At 44.8% G+C, this 17,784-nt stretch overlaps 1 protein-coding gene across 1 annotated transcript in view; it reads left to right on the top strand.

The window, feature by feature from the left end:
• The first annotated feature begins 4,025 nt into the window (after nucleotides 1-4,025).
• Nucleotides 4,026-17,784, top strand: part of LOC146784531 (tetraspanin-15-like) — a 284,252-nt gene continuing 270,493 nt past the window's right edge. The window contains exon 1 of the mRNA XM_085633458.1: nucleotides 4,026-4,261. Within this exon, the coding sequence (XP_085489584.1) occupies nucleotides 4,166-4,261 (96 nt within the window). The 5' untranslated portion in view covers nucleotides 4,026-4,165. The remainder of the gene's footprint in view (nucleotides 4,262-17,784) is intronic.

Raw genomic sequence — 17,784 nt, 5'->3', positions numbered from 1 at the left:
AATTTTTCGCATCAGACCTAGATCCCTTCTTGTATATAGGTACAATTATAGACTCCTCCCAAGTTTGTGGAGGGCCTATACATACCGCGGCATTAAAAACAACAGCCAACAACGGGCCCCATACTTCCGGAGTCTCCTTATATACATCACTTGGGACCCCATCCGGGCCTTGGGCCTTTCCTCCCTTACTTGCTCTTATCCCACTTTCCACTTCTTCCACAGTAATATCAAGTGGTATGATAGGCCATCTTTCTGGCCCAACATTACTATTTTTATTTGAATCAAAGATACTAGAAAAATGGGTAATCCATCCTTCACAGGAGACATTTGCTGTTAACTCCGGGGTATTTGTTTCCTTGAGGAACGGAGAATTAATTGTTGACCAAAATAAAACAGAATTCGATAATTCTGCGGCCTGGTTAAGAGATTCCCACGCCTGTAGCTGCAAATCCTTCTTCCTATCTTTAATAGCCTTTTTGTATTCTAGCCTCAGAGTAGTTATTAATTTTTTATCCCTAGGTCTTATTGCTAGGGCTTGCTTAAGGTCGGTCAGGGCATCCGAACAAATTTTATCAAACCAAACGAAGCCAGGCTTCTTACTGCCCCTACTACCACTTGTGAACTTGTCGTTAATGGCGTTGTTGATATCTTTAAAACTAGACAAGACCCGCTCATGATCTAATCTATTATCTAAAATAAAGACAATGTCTGCTAAATTCTTCACGATAATAGACTTAGTTAATTCAGATGCTTTAGCACCTATCCACCTCAGCCTTACCCCATTAACCCTGTGTGCTTCAATGTTTCCAACTGTAACCCCTACCTCTACATCATTCTCCTCCCACAAAGTCATGGGGACAATAATACAGTTGTGATCACTAGTATCCATTATTTCAATTTCAAGTGGGCCAAAACAATCGGTAATACTGGACGAAACCAACACATGATCAATTACAGAATTCGCACGCCAATTCCTAAATGTGGGGATAGGTGCACCATTACTATCCCTGCAACAGTCCAACATTTCCAGGTCAAGGCCCCCCATTAGTGCATTCACTTTTTCCCCATACATATCATGGGCAAAATGTGGAGCCTCCCATCCAGCATTATTTGTAACCCCACAAGCTGTAGTGGATAGTAATTCACATAATGAGACATTGAAATCCCCACACCAAATGATATCAAATACTTCATGAGAAATCGAACTTAAGTTCTCAATAGCATTATTCAGATCAGTAACAATTCTGCCCCTGCTACTATCAAAGATGTTATTATAATAATTGATCAGAAGGATATTACGACTTTTACCTTCTTGGATCCAAATCATCTGTATTAAATTTCCTACCGGCACATATTTTATCACCGTCATCTGTCGATGAACCGATACAAGGGTGAGTAGACCTCCCTTGGCTCTACCTGGTCCATCTCCATATGCTGGCAGGTTATATGAAATGAATCCCTCATAATCAATATTATCTTTGCACCAGGTTTCCTGAAAGCATAGGATATCAAACCTGTTAATAAAGGAGTTCCAACCCGGGTCCCTACTTTTGGATTTCAGACCAGCTACGTTCCAGCACACCAACCTGGAACATATACCTGCTCTGGCCATATTCCCTCTAGGGACACCTTGTATAACATCCTCCATAATGGCAACCTCAGCAATTTGGCCCAAATCGCCAGAATTCATACAACCATCTGGTGTGGTCTCAACTTCATCCTGCTCAGGCGTCAGTCTGGGGGTCAGTGTTGTTATACCAGAACTTACAGATAAGCAGTCAACTCTGTGATCCTCCAAGTTCGCTTCCTCTTCCCTTCCCGCACATATCTCCGTCTCCTTTATACGTCAATCGTTAGAGTCCAGAGTACTAAGTGCAAGAAATCTATTCTGGGTTGGGATATCAGAATGGGGTTTGCAAACAGGTGGGAAAGTAACATTTCTATTGATGACCCTCCCATTAGCATTGAGGTGATTATAAAAGTATCCTAGCGCTCTTGCGCATACATTGCCATCTAAGATTGGGAGAGATGCCGCTCTTAGGAGGACGGTAGAGACGTGCTGCGGATATTTAAAATTAATAATTACACAGTCCCCTTTTAACCTTTTCTTATCACTCCCAATCCAATTGGCTCTTCTGGTTGTCAGAATACAGTCAGAAAGATTCAGTGGGAAACCACATTGCCTATTTAACCACGACAAACATTTGTTTTTTAAAGAATCGTGAGTCTCTTGGGGAGCCTTGTTATCTAGCGGTGGCACATTTGTAAGCACCACCACATAGGGAGCACACTCAGGTGGTAGGTTAACAGCACCCTTCATTTTATTTCCCTCCCAGCTGTTTGTATTATCTAAAACAGGCAAATTACTTCCTGATTGGTTTGTGCCTATTTGTGGTACTACCGGAGTAGCACTACCATTCGCTTTGGTCCCTGTGGCTTCCTTAGTAGGGTCTCCCTGTCCTTGATTCTTACTTTGGGTATTAGTAGTGGTGTCGGCTACCACCTCCATAACCGGAGTAGCAGCAGACACTTCTCCCAGTTTGCCCAATGCCTGATTTAGCAGACCGCTCAATCTGGCTACTTCTTCCGTTAGCTCCTTTATTTTGAAAACCAGCGGATCTATTGTGTCCCTAATCTTTGTACTAATAATCTCCTTGATGTTACTAACAATATTATCCTCTGTTCCCGTCTTATTCACTGATCTCAAGGCGGAATTCTCAATATCTTTATATGACTGATCTGCAGATTTCTTCCCATTATATGATGTCCCCTTTTTAGACTGGGTTTTCCTGCATGTTCTTACTGAACGTTTTTTTAGGGGAGGTGAACATTGTTCCACCCTGTCATGGCAGTCATCTGTTATTAACTCATTGGGGCTATCTTGTACAGGATCAAGGTGCCCCAGCTCCATTAACTCAACCACCTCCGGGGTGGTAATATCAAAAAGATTGTTTACATCCTCCATACTGGAGGTTAATAAACCTCGTGAGGGACTGGCTCCGGGAGGGGTACCAGCTTTCCCTAATGACTGTCGTCTTTCACAATTTATCTTATTAACCTTCTGAACCAAATAATTATCCATTGTACGTGGCCCTGAAGAGGCTTTAGATCTAGACATATTAAGAACAGTCTCACCCTCGTTACAAGCCTGAATTGATAGTACGTTATGTCTGTTAGTAATTATTAAAATGACGATTTTTAAAACACACTAGCAATAATTGGCAAATCCTCAATGTCACCCCCCGCTGCTTCATCCAGTTCTTGTGACCAGGACCAGCGTCCCTGGCCCAGTCCAGTCTCCTCAGGCCTCTGAGGGCCACAGAGGGCCCGCCCTTTGCCCGGGCTTAGCCCGGCGCCGCCCGCGCGCGTCCCGCGACGCGGAGGGAGCCTCGCAGCTTTAAGCGCCTCCGGGCGCGCAGGGGATCGGAAACAGGAAGTGCCGCTAGGGCTTCTGGGGCTGTAGTCCCCACGCGTCGTCCAGCAAGGTCTGTGGCGGCAAAAATGAGGAGCAGAACACCACCGGACCCCCCGGGCTATGCAGAGAGCGCAGCGGAGCGTCCACCAGCCAGGTAAGCTCTTTGTTGTGCCCCATTTAAAGCAGTGGTCTGCACTGAACATCTTGTTCTAAATGACGGCTAATTATCGCGTACAACTAGTACAAAGATATCCATTGGCTATGAATAATTATTGTAGTTTAGGCAAGAAAAATAAATAGTAATTCACAACATTAAACACAACAAGTACCGCCTCGCCAGCCTTCGTCGCCCCAGTATTACCCTCGACCTGACTATGGCGAGGAATTGGTTAATGACGATTACCGGTAGGTAACCGGGGCGTTCTTAAGGGTGTTTTGGAAACAAAACACCTGTTATAAAAACAACAGAACGTGGGGGGAAATAAAACGTAATTTGAGCTTGCAATAAAAACATAAACATGCAACAAACACTGGTAAGGCTTGCTGCACGCGATACACTAAAGAGTTAAAAAATGATCCCAGCTGGAGTCGGCTCGTCACCTCCCTTTCCACAGCTTTCAGTTTCTCGGAGGCGGAAGTGCTGAAGCTTCAGGCATGCATAATAGGCAAAGCAATCGGGTGAGCGGCATAGAAGGAGGGGAACAAATACAGCGATTTTACAATACAGCGCATCTCCATTGCAGCTGAAAGATGCCTCGGAAACGTGGCCGGAATGATTGGATGGACTCCTTGTATTACTACTACGGTTTGAAGTTCTCCCTCTCCGTGTATTCCATGCTGTTCCTGGTAGGTGTAAATTTCATTTCGCTCTGTAGGACTGATTTGAAAATCACAACCGTTGTTTACATGGTTCTCTCCATAATACGTCTGAATTTCAACGACCGTGTGCTGCGTTTTGCACAGTCGGGCTTTGTTACGTGCAAACTGTACAACTAGCTTTCATTGAACAAGAAAATGACATTATTGTTCCTGGGCTTTTGTCAGCTCAGGCCACGCCCACAAAGCTCTGAGGCGACGCTCCTTCCACTGGAAGTCTCAGGAGGGTGGGATCGAGAAGTGCCCGTATGTGAGCATTTATTAGCTGTCATTGTGCGCGTCCAGCTTGTACACAGGTGCCAAGGGCAGACTGATGTAACGCGGCCTTTGGAACTGTCAGGGCAGTTCCTAGGAACGTGCACCTGTTATATTTAATTGACATTTGTAGCTGCTTCTGAGTGTTTTCAAACGGATCACAGTAAAAGAGTTATAGGTTGACGAGCGAGTGCATGAGTGAGGTAGTAAGGGCATGTTGGAGGAATGGTTCAGTTGGTATATTTAATGATGAATGAGTGAGTACATGGATTGATAAATTGTCACGTTAATGAGTGAGTGAATGGATAAATGTGACTAGTTAGACAGCGAAACCACCGCTGGATTCAAACCATCAAATATTGTTTCAGTCTTCCATCCACAACTTTATTGCAAGCCACTGGTGATGGATGTGTTAGTTTTTTGTTTTTTTTAAATAAATGCATTGCCCCAGTGAAACAAAAAATGTAGCTAACATATTAACTGTGGGCCTCACTCCATTTTGTTTGTGACTTTGCTGCCAGTGATATATATCACATGAATAAACTGATATGTTCGGGTTTCAGTAGAATAATTCTTGAATGTGTTTTCACAGGCAAGACAGCAACCTTCCAGTTGTTTCGGCAGAAATGTACATGTTCAATGTTTCACCTATCAGTTGTAGCAGAATCACACACTTTTTTGCAATATTTTTTCTAGTGCTTTTGGCAGTGTCTGTGAGACGCTCCATGCTGTAGAATTAGGAGACATTTTCTAAATGTATTTTTTGAAATTGTTTCACTGTAGTAAGTTATGATTGGTTTATTCTGTGGGAACCGTGTACAACTCTATAGCATGTATACAATCCTTTGTTCAGAATTATATAAAATTACGCTCATTTTTGATGTGAAAAGTGGCCCTTTCTTACTGACCTAGGAGGTGATATTATGTTGGTTTGCTTTCTCATCATATACTCTGTACTTGCTGACCTGAATTTACTGAGTTCTTTGATTGATTCTGTATTCTACTGAGCTCTGCACTCTGAAATATTGATTTTGATTATATCACTTGCTTTCTGTATGACTTAAGAATCTGAAAATAAGCCTTTAAGGTTTAAACCGTCCCTGTCTGGACAACTAGGTTCTACATGTCCATAAGTTGAAATTGTCATTTGAAGTGCTTATAAGAGAGACCGGTCCAGTAAGGAGCAGCAAAATCCGTGAAGAGATTAACACTGCTCCCGGTCCATCAGTCACTCAAGAAAGCAAGGTGGAACGCAACATCACATCCAAATGAATCAACACAATATCCTAAGAATACCCTCCATCAGTAGCGGCTCCTGGAGGGAGTGCTGCAGGCTGGGGAGGGTCAGGGTGTGGGGTAGTAAACTCCGGTATACGGCCGAACGGAGGTAAGTACATGAATAAAACTAATTACATTGCAAACGCTGCAACGCCAAATGGCGATGCAGTGCGCGCAATGTAATTCGTTACAGGGAGAGGCACGCAGGTAGATCGGCCCTGCTACTACGGGAAAACCTTCCAGAGTGCCCTCACTGATCTCATGAGGTCCTGACTCTAATATTAAGGGAAACGCTACTCCCTTCTACAAACTTGGTGGCTCTGGTTAGTTCAGTCCGCCACCGATACTAAAATTGACCTTCCTTTGGTCCTGAAGAAGCGCTTTGGATCTCCTTCTGAGGCCAGATACAGCGCAAAACATGTTGACCGTTATATATGTCCATTAGGGACATATACCCAGCTACAGAAGGACATAATATCCCCTAAAGCAACACTACACACCTTGTTTTAACCATGACAGAGGGATCACCCTAATAAATAGTGCCCACTCTCCCTCCAGTCATTTTTTAACACACCACTTTAGACTTCACTGCCACTTACACCCACGCACCCAATCGGCTTCTCATAAAAAAAATCTCGGATAAAGAGACCCTTTGGGGGACCCGTAGGGCACTGCAGCACCGGCCTGACGAGGAGCAAAGCCCAAATGATGAAGCATGATATCCTTCTAGGTGTGTGAGGGCATCATGATGAGGACACACTGTCCTCCACATATAGAGTAGCACATGAAAAAAAGTTTCTTCCTCTTTCATCCTCTACAAGGAACAGTGACTCCCTTTGTGTACTAGTTACTTTTCGGGAGCAAGGGTCACTGGACCTAATAATCAGCTCCTAGTGTCCCCCCTCTCTATAAATAGGATTAACAAAACTCTCTTCATTAACTAACTTTAAATGCTGTAACGATTTTCATGAATTGATAGGTCTAAGGCGCACAGAAGACCACACAGATTCGCCTTTAAGCTGGTTTTTCAACCGCACTGCTCTTTCTTGAAGGGTAAAGATTCACCAACCTCCCCCAACCCCAATCGAGGAGTGGCAAACACTTTGTATAACTTTAAGGCACACGCTACAAAATCCAGCTTGATAGTAACAAAATTGTTTGTCTCTTATTTGATGATTTATTTTCGTCCACTTTGCCTCTTCTTTTCTAACTTAATTAATGCTCTAGCCAACATGTTTTTCTTCGTCTTGGGGTATTCACTACGACTTCATCAGGGCTGTTTCGCCTAGATCTCTTAATGGGCATTCCTCAGCTTCCGGTTGTAATTCTGACCCGGAATATCTGTTGCACAATTCCCTCTTCAAATCCATGTTATGTGTCCGTACCTACATAATTAATGTGCCAATCACTGTCCTTATTGTACAGCTGCACCTTCCAAAACGTGTATATATATTCGGAGTAGCAGGAGTAGACTCGCTTGCGCATCGTTCTAATAATATCTAAGAGGAATCCTCCCAATATTGATATGTTTTAGAAGGTACGGCTATCAAAGGGTTTTCTGTATTTGTGAGTAAATGTGATAGTACATATTGGTCAATATTCTGAAGGATCCTTCATTTCAGCTATCGGTGAATGAATTAAACCCTACTAAATATGTTTTTAATATGCCCAGATTCCCTACAGTTAATACACGAATTATATTACATTTAAAACACACTTTGAAACCCTGTATTGTAAATCCAAGCACACAGTGCTCATCCTCTGGTGTGATTTGGTAAACCATCTTTGACAGAAATTGCAGACAACACTCCAGAAGCGAAAATAAGGGTGTATTTGGATAACTTCTCAATATCGTTTTCCTCCATATGAGATAAAAATTTGACATGCAAGTAAAACAGTACTTCCTACAGTTGCTACAGTCTGTCTGTTGATTCCCCAGTGTTCTACTGTAGGTTTACCGTTGAGTTATAATAAAGGCTCCATGTTTTCCATTTTTACAGATAAATACAGACAGAAACCCATTTGTTTTCCTGTCTGTATTTATTTTTAAATGTGGTTAAAAACGGAAATTGGGTTGTTTTTTAGTGATTCTGAATGCTGTTAATCATGACAGCCATGCCAAAAGCAGTGCGGATTGATAGGCAAAGGATTACAAAAATAAAGGAGCTTTAGTAAAGAGCCTTAAACAGCAGTAGATTTGCACAACCTTGATTCTAAAATGTGCAAGTTCTCGTCAAAGTGCGTATTGTATCATCTGAGTGTGTCCACATGATTGAAACCTGGCAGGCGTTCAGGCACAAGTGTACATAAACTGGTTGAATAAATGCAGAAATATACACATTTCGGCTTGATTTGTTTTACAAAACCTAAAATAAAAATGGATAAATACAGCAAAAAATAAATATGAATAAATTGAGACAGAAATGACAAAAATATAAATACCCTAAACCGGGCGCCCTAGTTATACTCAACAACTCAAATTGTAACATTCCACATCAAGAAGAATGTGAGCCACACCTGAACACCAGGTTACTAGAACAAGGGTTGTAAAAGTGAAAGCAGTTTCTATGAAAACAACTACAACTATTGGAAAGAATTGAGGGGGTTAAGCTTGTCATGACATTTTGGATACTGTTCTTCAAAGCTCAAATGAAGACACATATTCTACACATTTTCAAGTATCTTCCTCATCCATGTGAGAAACAAATCTGGTAGGCTTTGCAAACCATTTACTTCCAGCAGCAGTCTGTCATTTGATTTTTCCTGCTTCGCTGCAGAGGCCCAATAAAGAACTAGAGTGCTAACATTTTATATTCAGAACAAAAGTGAGGCATTCCAGGAGCTGTTAAATTTGAAGCATTTCCTATGGATCAGACTAAAGGAAATGAGAATTCATCAGTCAGTGCAGTGAAGTCAGTATATTTATATTTTTTAAAGTGAAGGGATTTTTGGGGTTTATGGATTTTTACATTATATATTTTAAAAAGGATACCCAAATTAATGTATGTGATTCCTACCCAAGTCTGTCATCTGCTTTCCGCAATTGTTTTGTCAGACTGTGCATCTTCTTTGCTTAATAGCTCTGTAAGAAAGTTAATTGAGGTTGATGGAAGTCCACTACAAGCAGTAAAGTTACTAAACTGTTAAGGGGATCCCGGGATCTGCGACAAAGCCCTGGACTGGATCACCTCCTTCCTCACCGGCAGAAACCAGAGAGTCCGCCTCCCTCCATTCCTATCCGAAGCCACCAAGATCACCTGCGGCGTACCCCAAGGATCATCCCTCAGCCCGACCCTCTTCAACGTCTACATGACACCACTTGCCAACATTGTCCGATCACACGACCTCAACATAGTCTCATACGCTGATGACACCCAGCTGATCCTCTCCCTCACCAAAGACCCCGCCACCGCCAAAACCAACTTCCACGCAGGGAGGAAGGCCGTCGCCGAATGGATGAAGAGCAGTCGCCTGAAACTGAACTCGGACAAGACGGAGGTCCTCATCCTCGGGTCCACCCCTTCCGCCTGAGATGACTCCTGGTGGCCAGCCTCGCTGGGAACTGCGCCGACACCCACCGACCACGCACGCAACCTGGGGTTCATCCTGGACTCTTCTCTGTCAATGACCCATCAAGTCAACGCCATCTCCTCCTCCTGCTTCAACACCCTCTGCATGCTTCACAAGATCTATAGATGGATCCCCTCCGAAACCAGAAAGACGGTCACCCAGGCCCTCGTCACCAGCAGGATGGACTACGGCAACGCCCTCTACGCGGGAACCACGGCCAAACTCCAGAAGAGACTCCCAACGCATGCAAAACGCCTCCGCGCGCCTCATCCTCGACATCCCCCACAACAGCCACATCACCGTCCACCTGAAGGACCTGCACTGGCTTCCTATCAACAAGAAGATCACCTTCAAGCTCCTCACCCATGCTCACAAAGCACTCCACGATGCCGCACCTGCATACCTCAACAAGCGAATCACCTTCTACTCCCCCAACCGCCAGCTCCGCCGACCTCGCCACCGCCACTGTCCTACGCATCCACGGAACAACCACCGGCGGCAGATCCTTCTCCCACCTCGCCGCCAAGGCATGGAACACCCTCCCCATCCACCTTTTGACAGACCCAGGACCTGCTAACCTTCAGGAGACTCCTCAAGACCTGGTTGTTTGATCAGCAGATGCTCCCCCCCCCCCCTCCCTAGCACCTTAAGACCCTCGCGGGCGAGTAGCGCGCTTTACAAATATCTAATTGATTGATTAAGTCTAGAAAAAGGTTCATTTAATCCAGAGCTCAACCCCTGGTAGCTATGGCACAGAAATGACAAAAACCTGATTTGGCGAACAAGAGTTATGAATTAATTTTTAAGGCTTTAAGTGAAAAAAGCACAAAGAAAAAATAAAGCTTTAATGAAAGTCAATAGTTGTGGTAGACCAGGACCAAGTTACAATTTCAAGCCAACAACAATGAAGCATGGACTGGATTAGCCAACTGAATTCTTCCTGGTGAAAGTCTGGAATTCCACTTCAGAATTTTTTTTTTTTCAGTTTCAGGACAGAAAGTGTTGAATGTCTTCTAAGTCCCGCACAGAATGGGATTTTGTCACTTTTTGAGAAGAAAAATTCTCCCTGTGCGGGGTGCCGCTGAAACCGTAGCTGTTGCTGTGGAATTGAAGGCCAGATATCTGAAGCAGAATAGTCCCGCAGGTGCCCTTAAGCTTTTAAGATGTTTTGCTGCAAATTTTCTATATCTGAATTCAGAACGTGACTTAGACATTTTCACGGCGGTGCCTAAAGGTTTCCTCTCCAGATGAAGCTGAAATCCAATTCGACACAGTGGTAGTGGCCATTAGATCCATTTTACTGGTGGGTCCCACTGAAGAGAAATATTTCAAGTTTTCAAACTCTTCTGATGTCAAACAAGCACATGAGCACACTTCTAAGGCCCCAATGACCTCAGGGGAAGGCTTTTAGAGACTCTCGGAGTGTCAGGCAAAGGCCAAAGCATGGTTCCGTCTAGGTCCATTTGCTTCTGGTCAGCTGGGCACTTCACGGAAAATGCCTCTTGCAGCTTGTTGCGTCCCTGTAGCCACACAGAAGGTCCTTTGTCCTTGGTACACTTGGGAGCAGTTTCAGCCCTTCAAGTTTCCTCACATCTCAAACAGCAGACAGTCCTTCTTATTTTCTTCTGTGCAGAGAGTGTTCTGAGGATAGTGCCTTGGAGTGCCACATTTATGCTTGACACCAGCTAGTGGGTGGGTGGGGGGTAACTCCTAGTTCTTCCTTAACCAGTGGGGTAAACGTCCCCAGGGCAACCATATCCACTTTTTAATCAGTTCCTGTTTACCCTACTTCACACATTCCCCCCCCCCCCCACTGCACTTTATTCCCCCAAAACCAGATGGGGAAACCCTTCCCCCCCCTTGTGCAGAGACTGTGCCCACCCAGAGGTGTAACCAGAGTAATAGGCAGCCCCCTCCTCTGTGGTCAATGAAAATCAGTTCTGGTTGTAGCTCTTCTCCCACTTGGTTCAGTACCAGCCTGACTAGGAAGACAAAGGCTTGGTCTTTCCAGGTGTCACCTGACATTTACTTGTGACATGGCAGCCCCTTTGAAGTTGGGTACGTTCTTGGGCCCACCCCAACTGGTCTTCCTGCAAGGGAAAGAAACACACCTTCCCACAGCCAGTCCGTTATTCCTACTCGGGGAGCAGTTCTCACACCTCCTTCATTTCAAGCATTTGATTGACAGCTGCTGAAGAGCTAATGTAAATTAGCCTCATCCTGTTGCTTCTTTTCCCTTCAACCCCTGACCCGGACATTTCTTCTATCTGTAATGTGTCTCATGTGCGTGGCTTCAGCCTGGACCTTGGAGAGAGCTTTCCCAGTCCGAGTTTGATATATTGCTTCCTGCTCTGTTCAGAAGCAGCTGACCAGGTAGAGGGGTAGGACGGGCCTGCCATGAAGTACTGCTCACATTTGCATACGAGTGGAAGCACAAGGTTGCTTTGGATAACCGGATTGGTACGCATTCTGTGGAGTGCATCTGTTCTCGTTTTCTGCCACTTGACTGGGCCATTGCCTCCAGTGTTCAGAGACTCCTCGCTAGATGAGGGTGCTTTGGGGGGGTGGTTATGAGGGAAGAGCACATCCCCCACTGTTGTCTAAGCTTTCTGGAATATCCAGCTCTGCATGAAGGCAAAAAAAAGATATGTGCACAGTACTTTAAATATTTCCCCCTCCCACAATTATCCACTCCGCTGTAATCCAGTCCAGTCCATCCCGATCAACTCCAATCCTCTCCGCTCTATCCCACTCTAATCCAGTCCACTCCACTCTAATTCACTCGAATCCCCTCCCTTCCACTCTAATCCATTCAAATCCACTTCAGTCAACTCCACTCCACTCCTAAAACAAGTCCTGGGCACACGTAATAGATACAGTTGTTACAATAATGAAAATTATATGGAGGTCGACACCGGTAGTTCCATGAAAGCTGTTTTATGTAAGAGGTATTCGTGAAAAGAACCATGCCAGTCGACACATGTTTCGTCAACAGGTCACTGCCCGTGACTCTTCAGGGCTGAAAGAAGCGTTAAGCGAAATATCGATGAACCGGTGAAATTTCCGACCCGGGTAACGGGTAATATCGGGAGCCGGAGGTATGGCTGTCAAACAATGCGTGAGTAACACGGGCGGGTGCGTCCGTGAAAAATGCGGAGCCTGAAGTTGCAGGATCCAGCCTATGCTCGTCTCGTCCTCCATTCTAATCCATCCCTTTCCACTCCAGACAACTCCACTCTAATCTAATCCGCTCCACTTCAATCCCCTCCACTGTAACCTACTCTAATGAACTCCAGCCCACTCCACTCTAAACCAATCCACTCTAATATACACCACTGTAATCAACTCCAATCCACTCCAATGCACTCCACCCTAATCCACTCCAATCCACCACTCTAATCAACTGCACCCTAACCCACTACACTAATCTCCCCCAGTCGACTCTGCTCTAATCCACTCCACTGTAATCTATTCCACTCTACACCACTCCATGCCTCTCTGACATGTCACTATATGACACTCCACTCGATTCCACTTTACGACACTCCACGACATTCTACGTCCCTCCACTCTGATAATGCACTTTACATCACTTTGTGTCACTCTACTACACTACACTTTGTTACACTCTGCTCCACTCTGCGACACTACTTCACTCTATGATGCTACTCCACTCTGTGACACTTTACTCCACTCTACAACATTCCACTCCACTCTACGGCACTTCACGCCACTAACTTTAAGCCTTGCTGAACAGTAGCAACACTGGTGTACAACATGGTTAAAGCACATTGCCAAAGCCAAGCTCTCACATAGGCGAGTCCTATTGGCTTTGCCAATGCTTGTCTTTTTTATTTACTTCTGCAGTTGTTTTTATCACTCATTGCAAATCCCTTGTATGAAGGTGCACTTGCTTCAAAATTATCTATATTGCTCACAAAGCTTATTCCCAACGCACACCAAGCCGCCTTCTTGGAGTGGTGCTACTTTACATTCATTACGACAGAAACCAATGCATTCATTAACATTTTAAGCAAAAACTAATTTGCGTTCAAAACTGCACAATTTTAGAAAAAACTCTAAAGCAGTCACGGAAATTCGAATTTTGAAACGAATACACAACGTACAAATGTATTTCTGATTAAATATTCCCGAAAACGCATTTTTGTGGTTGTCATTGAAGACGTACCAGTAATTTGCTTGGCATGACTGCAGTTACACATATATGCACTTATACAGTGTCTTACGTGTTCTTGTGACACCAGAGCTATTACGGTCGCTGGTATAACATGTGGGAGTGGCTTCAGCAGAGCAAGTTGAGTCTGCGTACAGGTCAGGAATGCCTATTTAATCTCTGCCTAGTGGTTCCGTGTCCTCTGTAACACCTTTTTTTCCGCTTTAGCTCTTTCCTGAATCGCGCTTTGCTTGAGAGCGCATGCTGGAATCCATGGATGGGAGAGGGCGGGGGAAAAATGGCACACGGAGAAAGCGTCTGCAACGGCACCCGCTTCACGAACTATGAAGCGCGGCGTTTGTGCAGGTGGGGGCTGAGCATATTTTAAAGTTATAGCTCGACGTCCATAAAGTGGGCGCCACGCTCAGTTATTAAAAAGTGTTGCAGAAGAGCGTGCCCCTAACTGCAACATAATGCGAATGGCACCAATTAACCACGTAAAACCACAACCTCAATGCCTAACAGACATAAAACAAAATACAAATTTGAAAGGCGCTAACACTTAGGTGCCGATTCCGATCCTGTAAAACCCGGGTACAAATGGTCGTACGGAGCGTTTTCTCCATACGACTCGTACCCGGGAATTTCACCGTACAAACCAGCAAGTACGATTCGTACAGAAATACCATTTCCGTACGAATCGTAAAAAACACCGTACGGCTAAAAAATACATACAATTCCGATCCTGGACAGCGCGTACGCGACGTCCGCACGGAGTCAGGCAGCGTTTTACGGACCAGCAAGTACGATTCGTACCCACAGCACTCCACACGGCTATATTTTTACGGGAACCAAAAAGTGCCGGAAAAGCTAAGTACGCCGCGATGCATGAGGAAAAGGGGGCCCACCACGCGACGTACACGCCATCACCCACATCGTACGTGTCATCATGTACGGTGCGTACCCCAACATTGCATATGTACGGACCGTACCCCCGCGTATGTACGCACTGTACCCCAGGCATACCCCCCACCCCCCGCGTATGTATGTACGCACCGTACCCCAATCCTCGCGTATGTATGGTCTGTACATACGCGGGTGGGGGGTACGCCTGGGGTACGGTGCGTACATACGCGGGGGGCGGGGGGTACGCCTGGGGTACGGTCCGTACATACGGGGGGTGGGGGGGTACGGTGCAGACGTACGGGAGAGGGGTGGGAGGCTGGGGGGGGCCGTACGACTCGTACCCCGGGCACAAGTGTACTCGGGGAAGGGCTCGTACAAAGTTCGCTCCGTATGGAGCCTATTCCATGCGCTTGTGTTTTCGGACGCGCGGTACGGATCGTACTTGCGCGCTCGGACTTCAGTTTTACGATTTGTATGTAAAACTGTCCGGGGACATCTCGTAGACTTTTCCCGAGGCGATTCGTATGCATTTTTCACGGATGAATCGTACTTCGCAGTTTGTACGGGACTTGTACGATTCGTACGTAAATAAATACGGATACGAGTCGTACGGGAAAAAAAAATCCAGGATCGGAATCGACCCCTTAATGTAAAAAACACAACCACGCAATACCAAAACATATGCTTACCGCTGCGTGCGTGTCCTTCCTTTCAGCGCGTACATATGGGCACAAAAACATAAAGCATTAGTTAAACTTAACCCACATGCAAGTAATGGTAAAAAAAGTGCCAGCACAGTAATTATAAAACACACCGTGTCACGTCGCCAGTAAAAGATCCAGTCCAGGTGGGCGTGGCCAAAAGGACTAAAAAGCCATCAGAAGACATCGTTTAGCATAAGCAATGATGCAAAATTACGCACACCAATGGAAATTACGGGAGGAGCAGAAAGTTAACTTCTTAAAGTATATTGAATCCAAGAAGCCCTTGCAGAGCGAGCAGCGCATGTGCACTGCAATGCCAGGGGAGACCTAAAAAAGGAATTGATGTATGTTTAATAATATGCATTTGCACTATAGACTCAAGTAAAGGTGCTGTCTGTCTAGCAGGGAATGCTTACCTGTATGCTTTTATGGCTATTAAATGTGAATGGTGCTTTTTATATGCATCACTAGTTTGCAAGACTATACACAAAATCAATGTCCTGGTGATCCTAAATTTGAAATACCGGATAGATGGGACAAAATTGGATGACCCGGTGCATTTATATCAGGTGATATGAAAACTACTTCCATGTATGTATTCAACCTTCTATGTAGGAAGCTCAGTGAATGTAAATCTATCATATCACGCAGTATGCCTCTCAGTGTGGGTATATTCTGCAAGCTAGGTGAGCACTCTAGCCCAACTGTTCTTAACTTGGCTCGCGATGCTTGCTCAAGAGGGTTGCGACTGTTTAGAAAATGAAATATTAGCAGACTTAGAAAGTATACATACTTAAAAGACCAAATGTAAAATTTAAACTATTATAACACTCAGAAAATGTGAAGACATTTGAAATTGGAGGGTACAAATGAAGTTGGTATCTTTTCCTTAATTCGGCGGACCAGCACAAGTACAGCTAATAGAATCTAGAATTGAAGATTTGTGGCTCAATTGAATTGATTTGCAGTAAAAATTGAGATTGCATTAAGAGAAAAAATGACAAAGTGACTTGAGTTTGGGATTTCTGCATACTCCCTTTACAAACTCTACTGAGTGTGCTCATTATTGTTTTGTAATATCCAGGCCTAAGTGTTGTACCCATTTAGTTTTGACATCTGGGCTTTTACATGAGTGTCACACAAGTGAGTGCTTGCCTACTGTTCCCAAAGATCAATAGACACTGAAAACCTCTGACTTGTTGGTCCTGCCTGCAACTTGTCCTCTAACTGTTCACCAGTGAATTGTGAGTCGCAAAATGAACTGGTCCTATTCCATATGTATCTTGTATATTTTGGAAAATGTACAAGCCATCTATTGTGTGCACTACCAAGTGCACTCCTGCTTCCATCCATAGCCTTATGTCATTCATGAGCGTCCATCATATTTGACAGCATTGACAGCGTCCATAGTGGTGACTAAGGCACATGGGGGAAGGGGAGGCACCTGCACATATTGTGCAAACAGACATTTGTCACTGGGGTGAGCTTATTCAGCCCGGGATATGACTGCGCTGGGTTCATTACCCACTCGAATACAGTAGCAGCCCGCAGGGTCTGGAGGAGATCTGTCCTCTCCGAATTAGGTGCGACCCCAGCCATCCAATAACCCACTGCAAATGGGCCGCAGCATAGATGAGTTCATAGCTCAGGGGTCCTTGGCCCCCCTCTTTCATAGGGATTTGTGTCTTACCTACCACCGGCCTCTTCCTTCCACATCCCCATATCAGGACGGAGAGGACACTATGTAGTTCATTGAAATATACCTTCTTGAGGATGACAGGCAGTGCTGCAAACAGGTACACAAATCTCAGAAGGACCAGCATCATAGCTATACCTATGCACCCAAGAGGAGACATTAGACTACACCAAAGGGCATAGCCCAATGTGTTTTTGTGAGGACTTTGCCTAAATTTCCTTTGGCGAGGTTTTGCTCTGTGTGATACATACTGACCCCAAGTACTTGAATGTGTCTAATTTCCTGTCAAGTCTCAAACCTGGAAGAGCTGCCTAGTAGTCATATGCCAGCTACTGAAGGGGAAACAGACAAGATGTGGCCCAGTTTATTTTTAAGGTCCGATATATCCTCAAACTCATTCAGCATGTCCAACAACACTAGCCAAACGACATGGGCATTGTGGAAATACATACGTTCATTATCAGCATAAAGCCACACTATATGCCTACTATCAGAAATTGAGATGCTCCAATCCAGTCCTTTTGTCCTCAGCATACATGGTAGGCACTTCATAGCCAATGTGAAAATTATTGGGGACAGTGGGAAACTCTGCCTGGTGCCCACGTTGATTCTGAAAGGCCTTGAAATTACTTGGCCAGTTGTAACTGTGGCCTATTGGTCGGTATACAGTAACCTGATTCAGCTGAGAATTTACAGCCCGATTACCACCTCCTCCAGGACTAACATATGATTGAGCCACCCCAAAGTGTTCAAAGTCTTTTCTACGTTTAGAGACTCTACCAAGGGTATTTTATTCCCTGCTCCCATCTTCTCCATCAAGTAGAATTAATGACAGAGGTTCAGAAAAGTGTTTCTCCCACGTATAAGCCCATTTTGGTCTGGGTGTTTTAGAGCCACAACTATTGGATGC

Source organism: Triturus cristatus, chromosome 11 (genome assembly GCF_964204655.1).
Source record: "Triturus cristatus chromosome 11, aTriCri1.1, whole genome shotgun sequence".
Lineage (NCBI taxonomy): Eukaryota > Metazoa > Chordata > Amphibia > Caudata > Salamandridae > Triturus > Triturus cristatus.
Note: the sequence above shows the minus strand (reverse complement) of the source record. Positions and strands in the feature narration are given on the sequence as shown.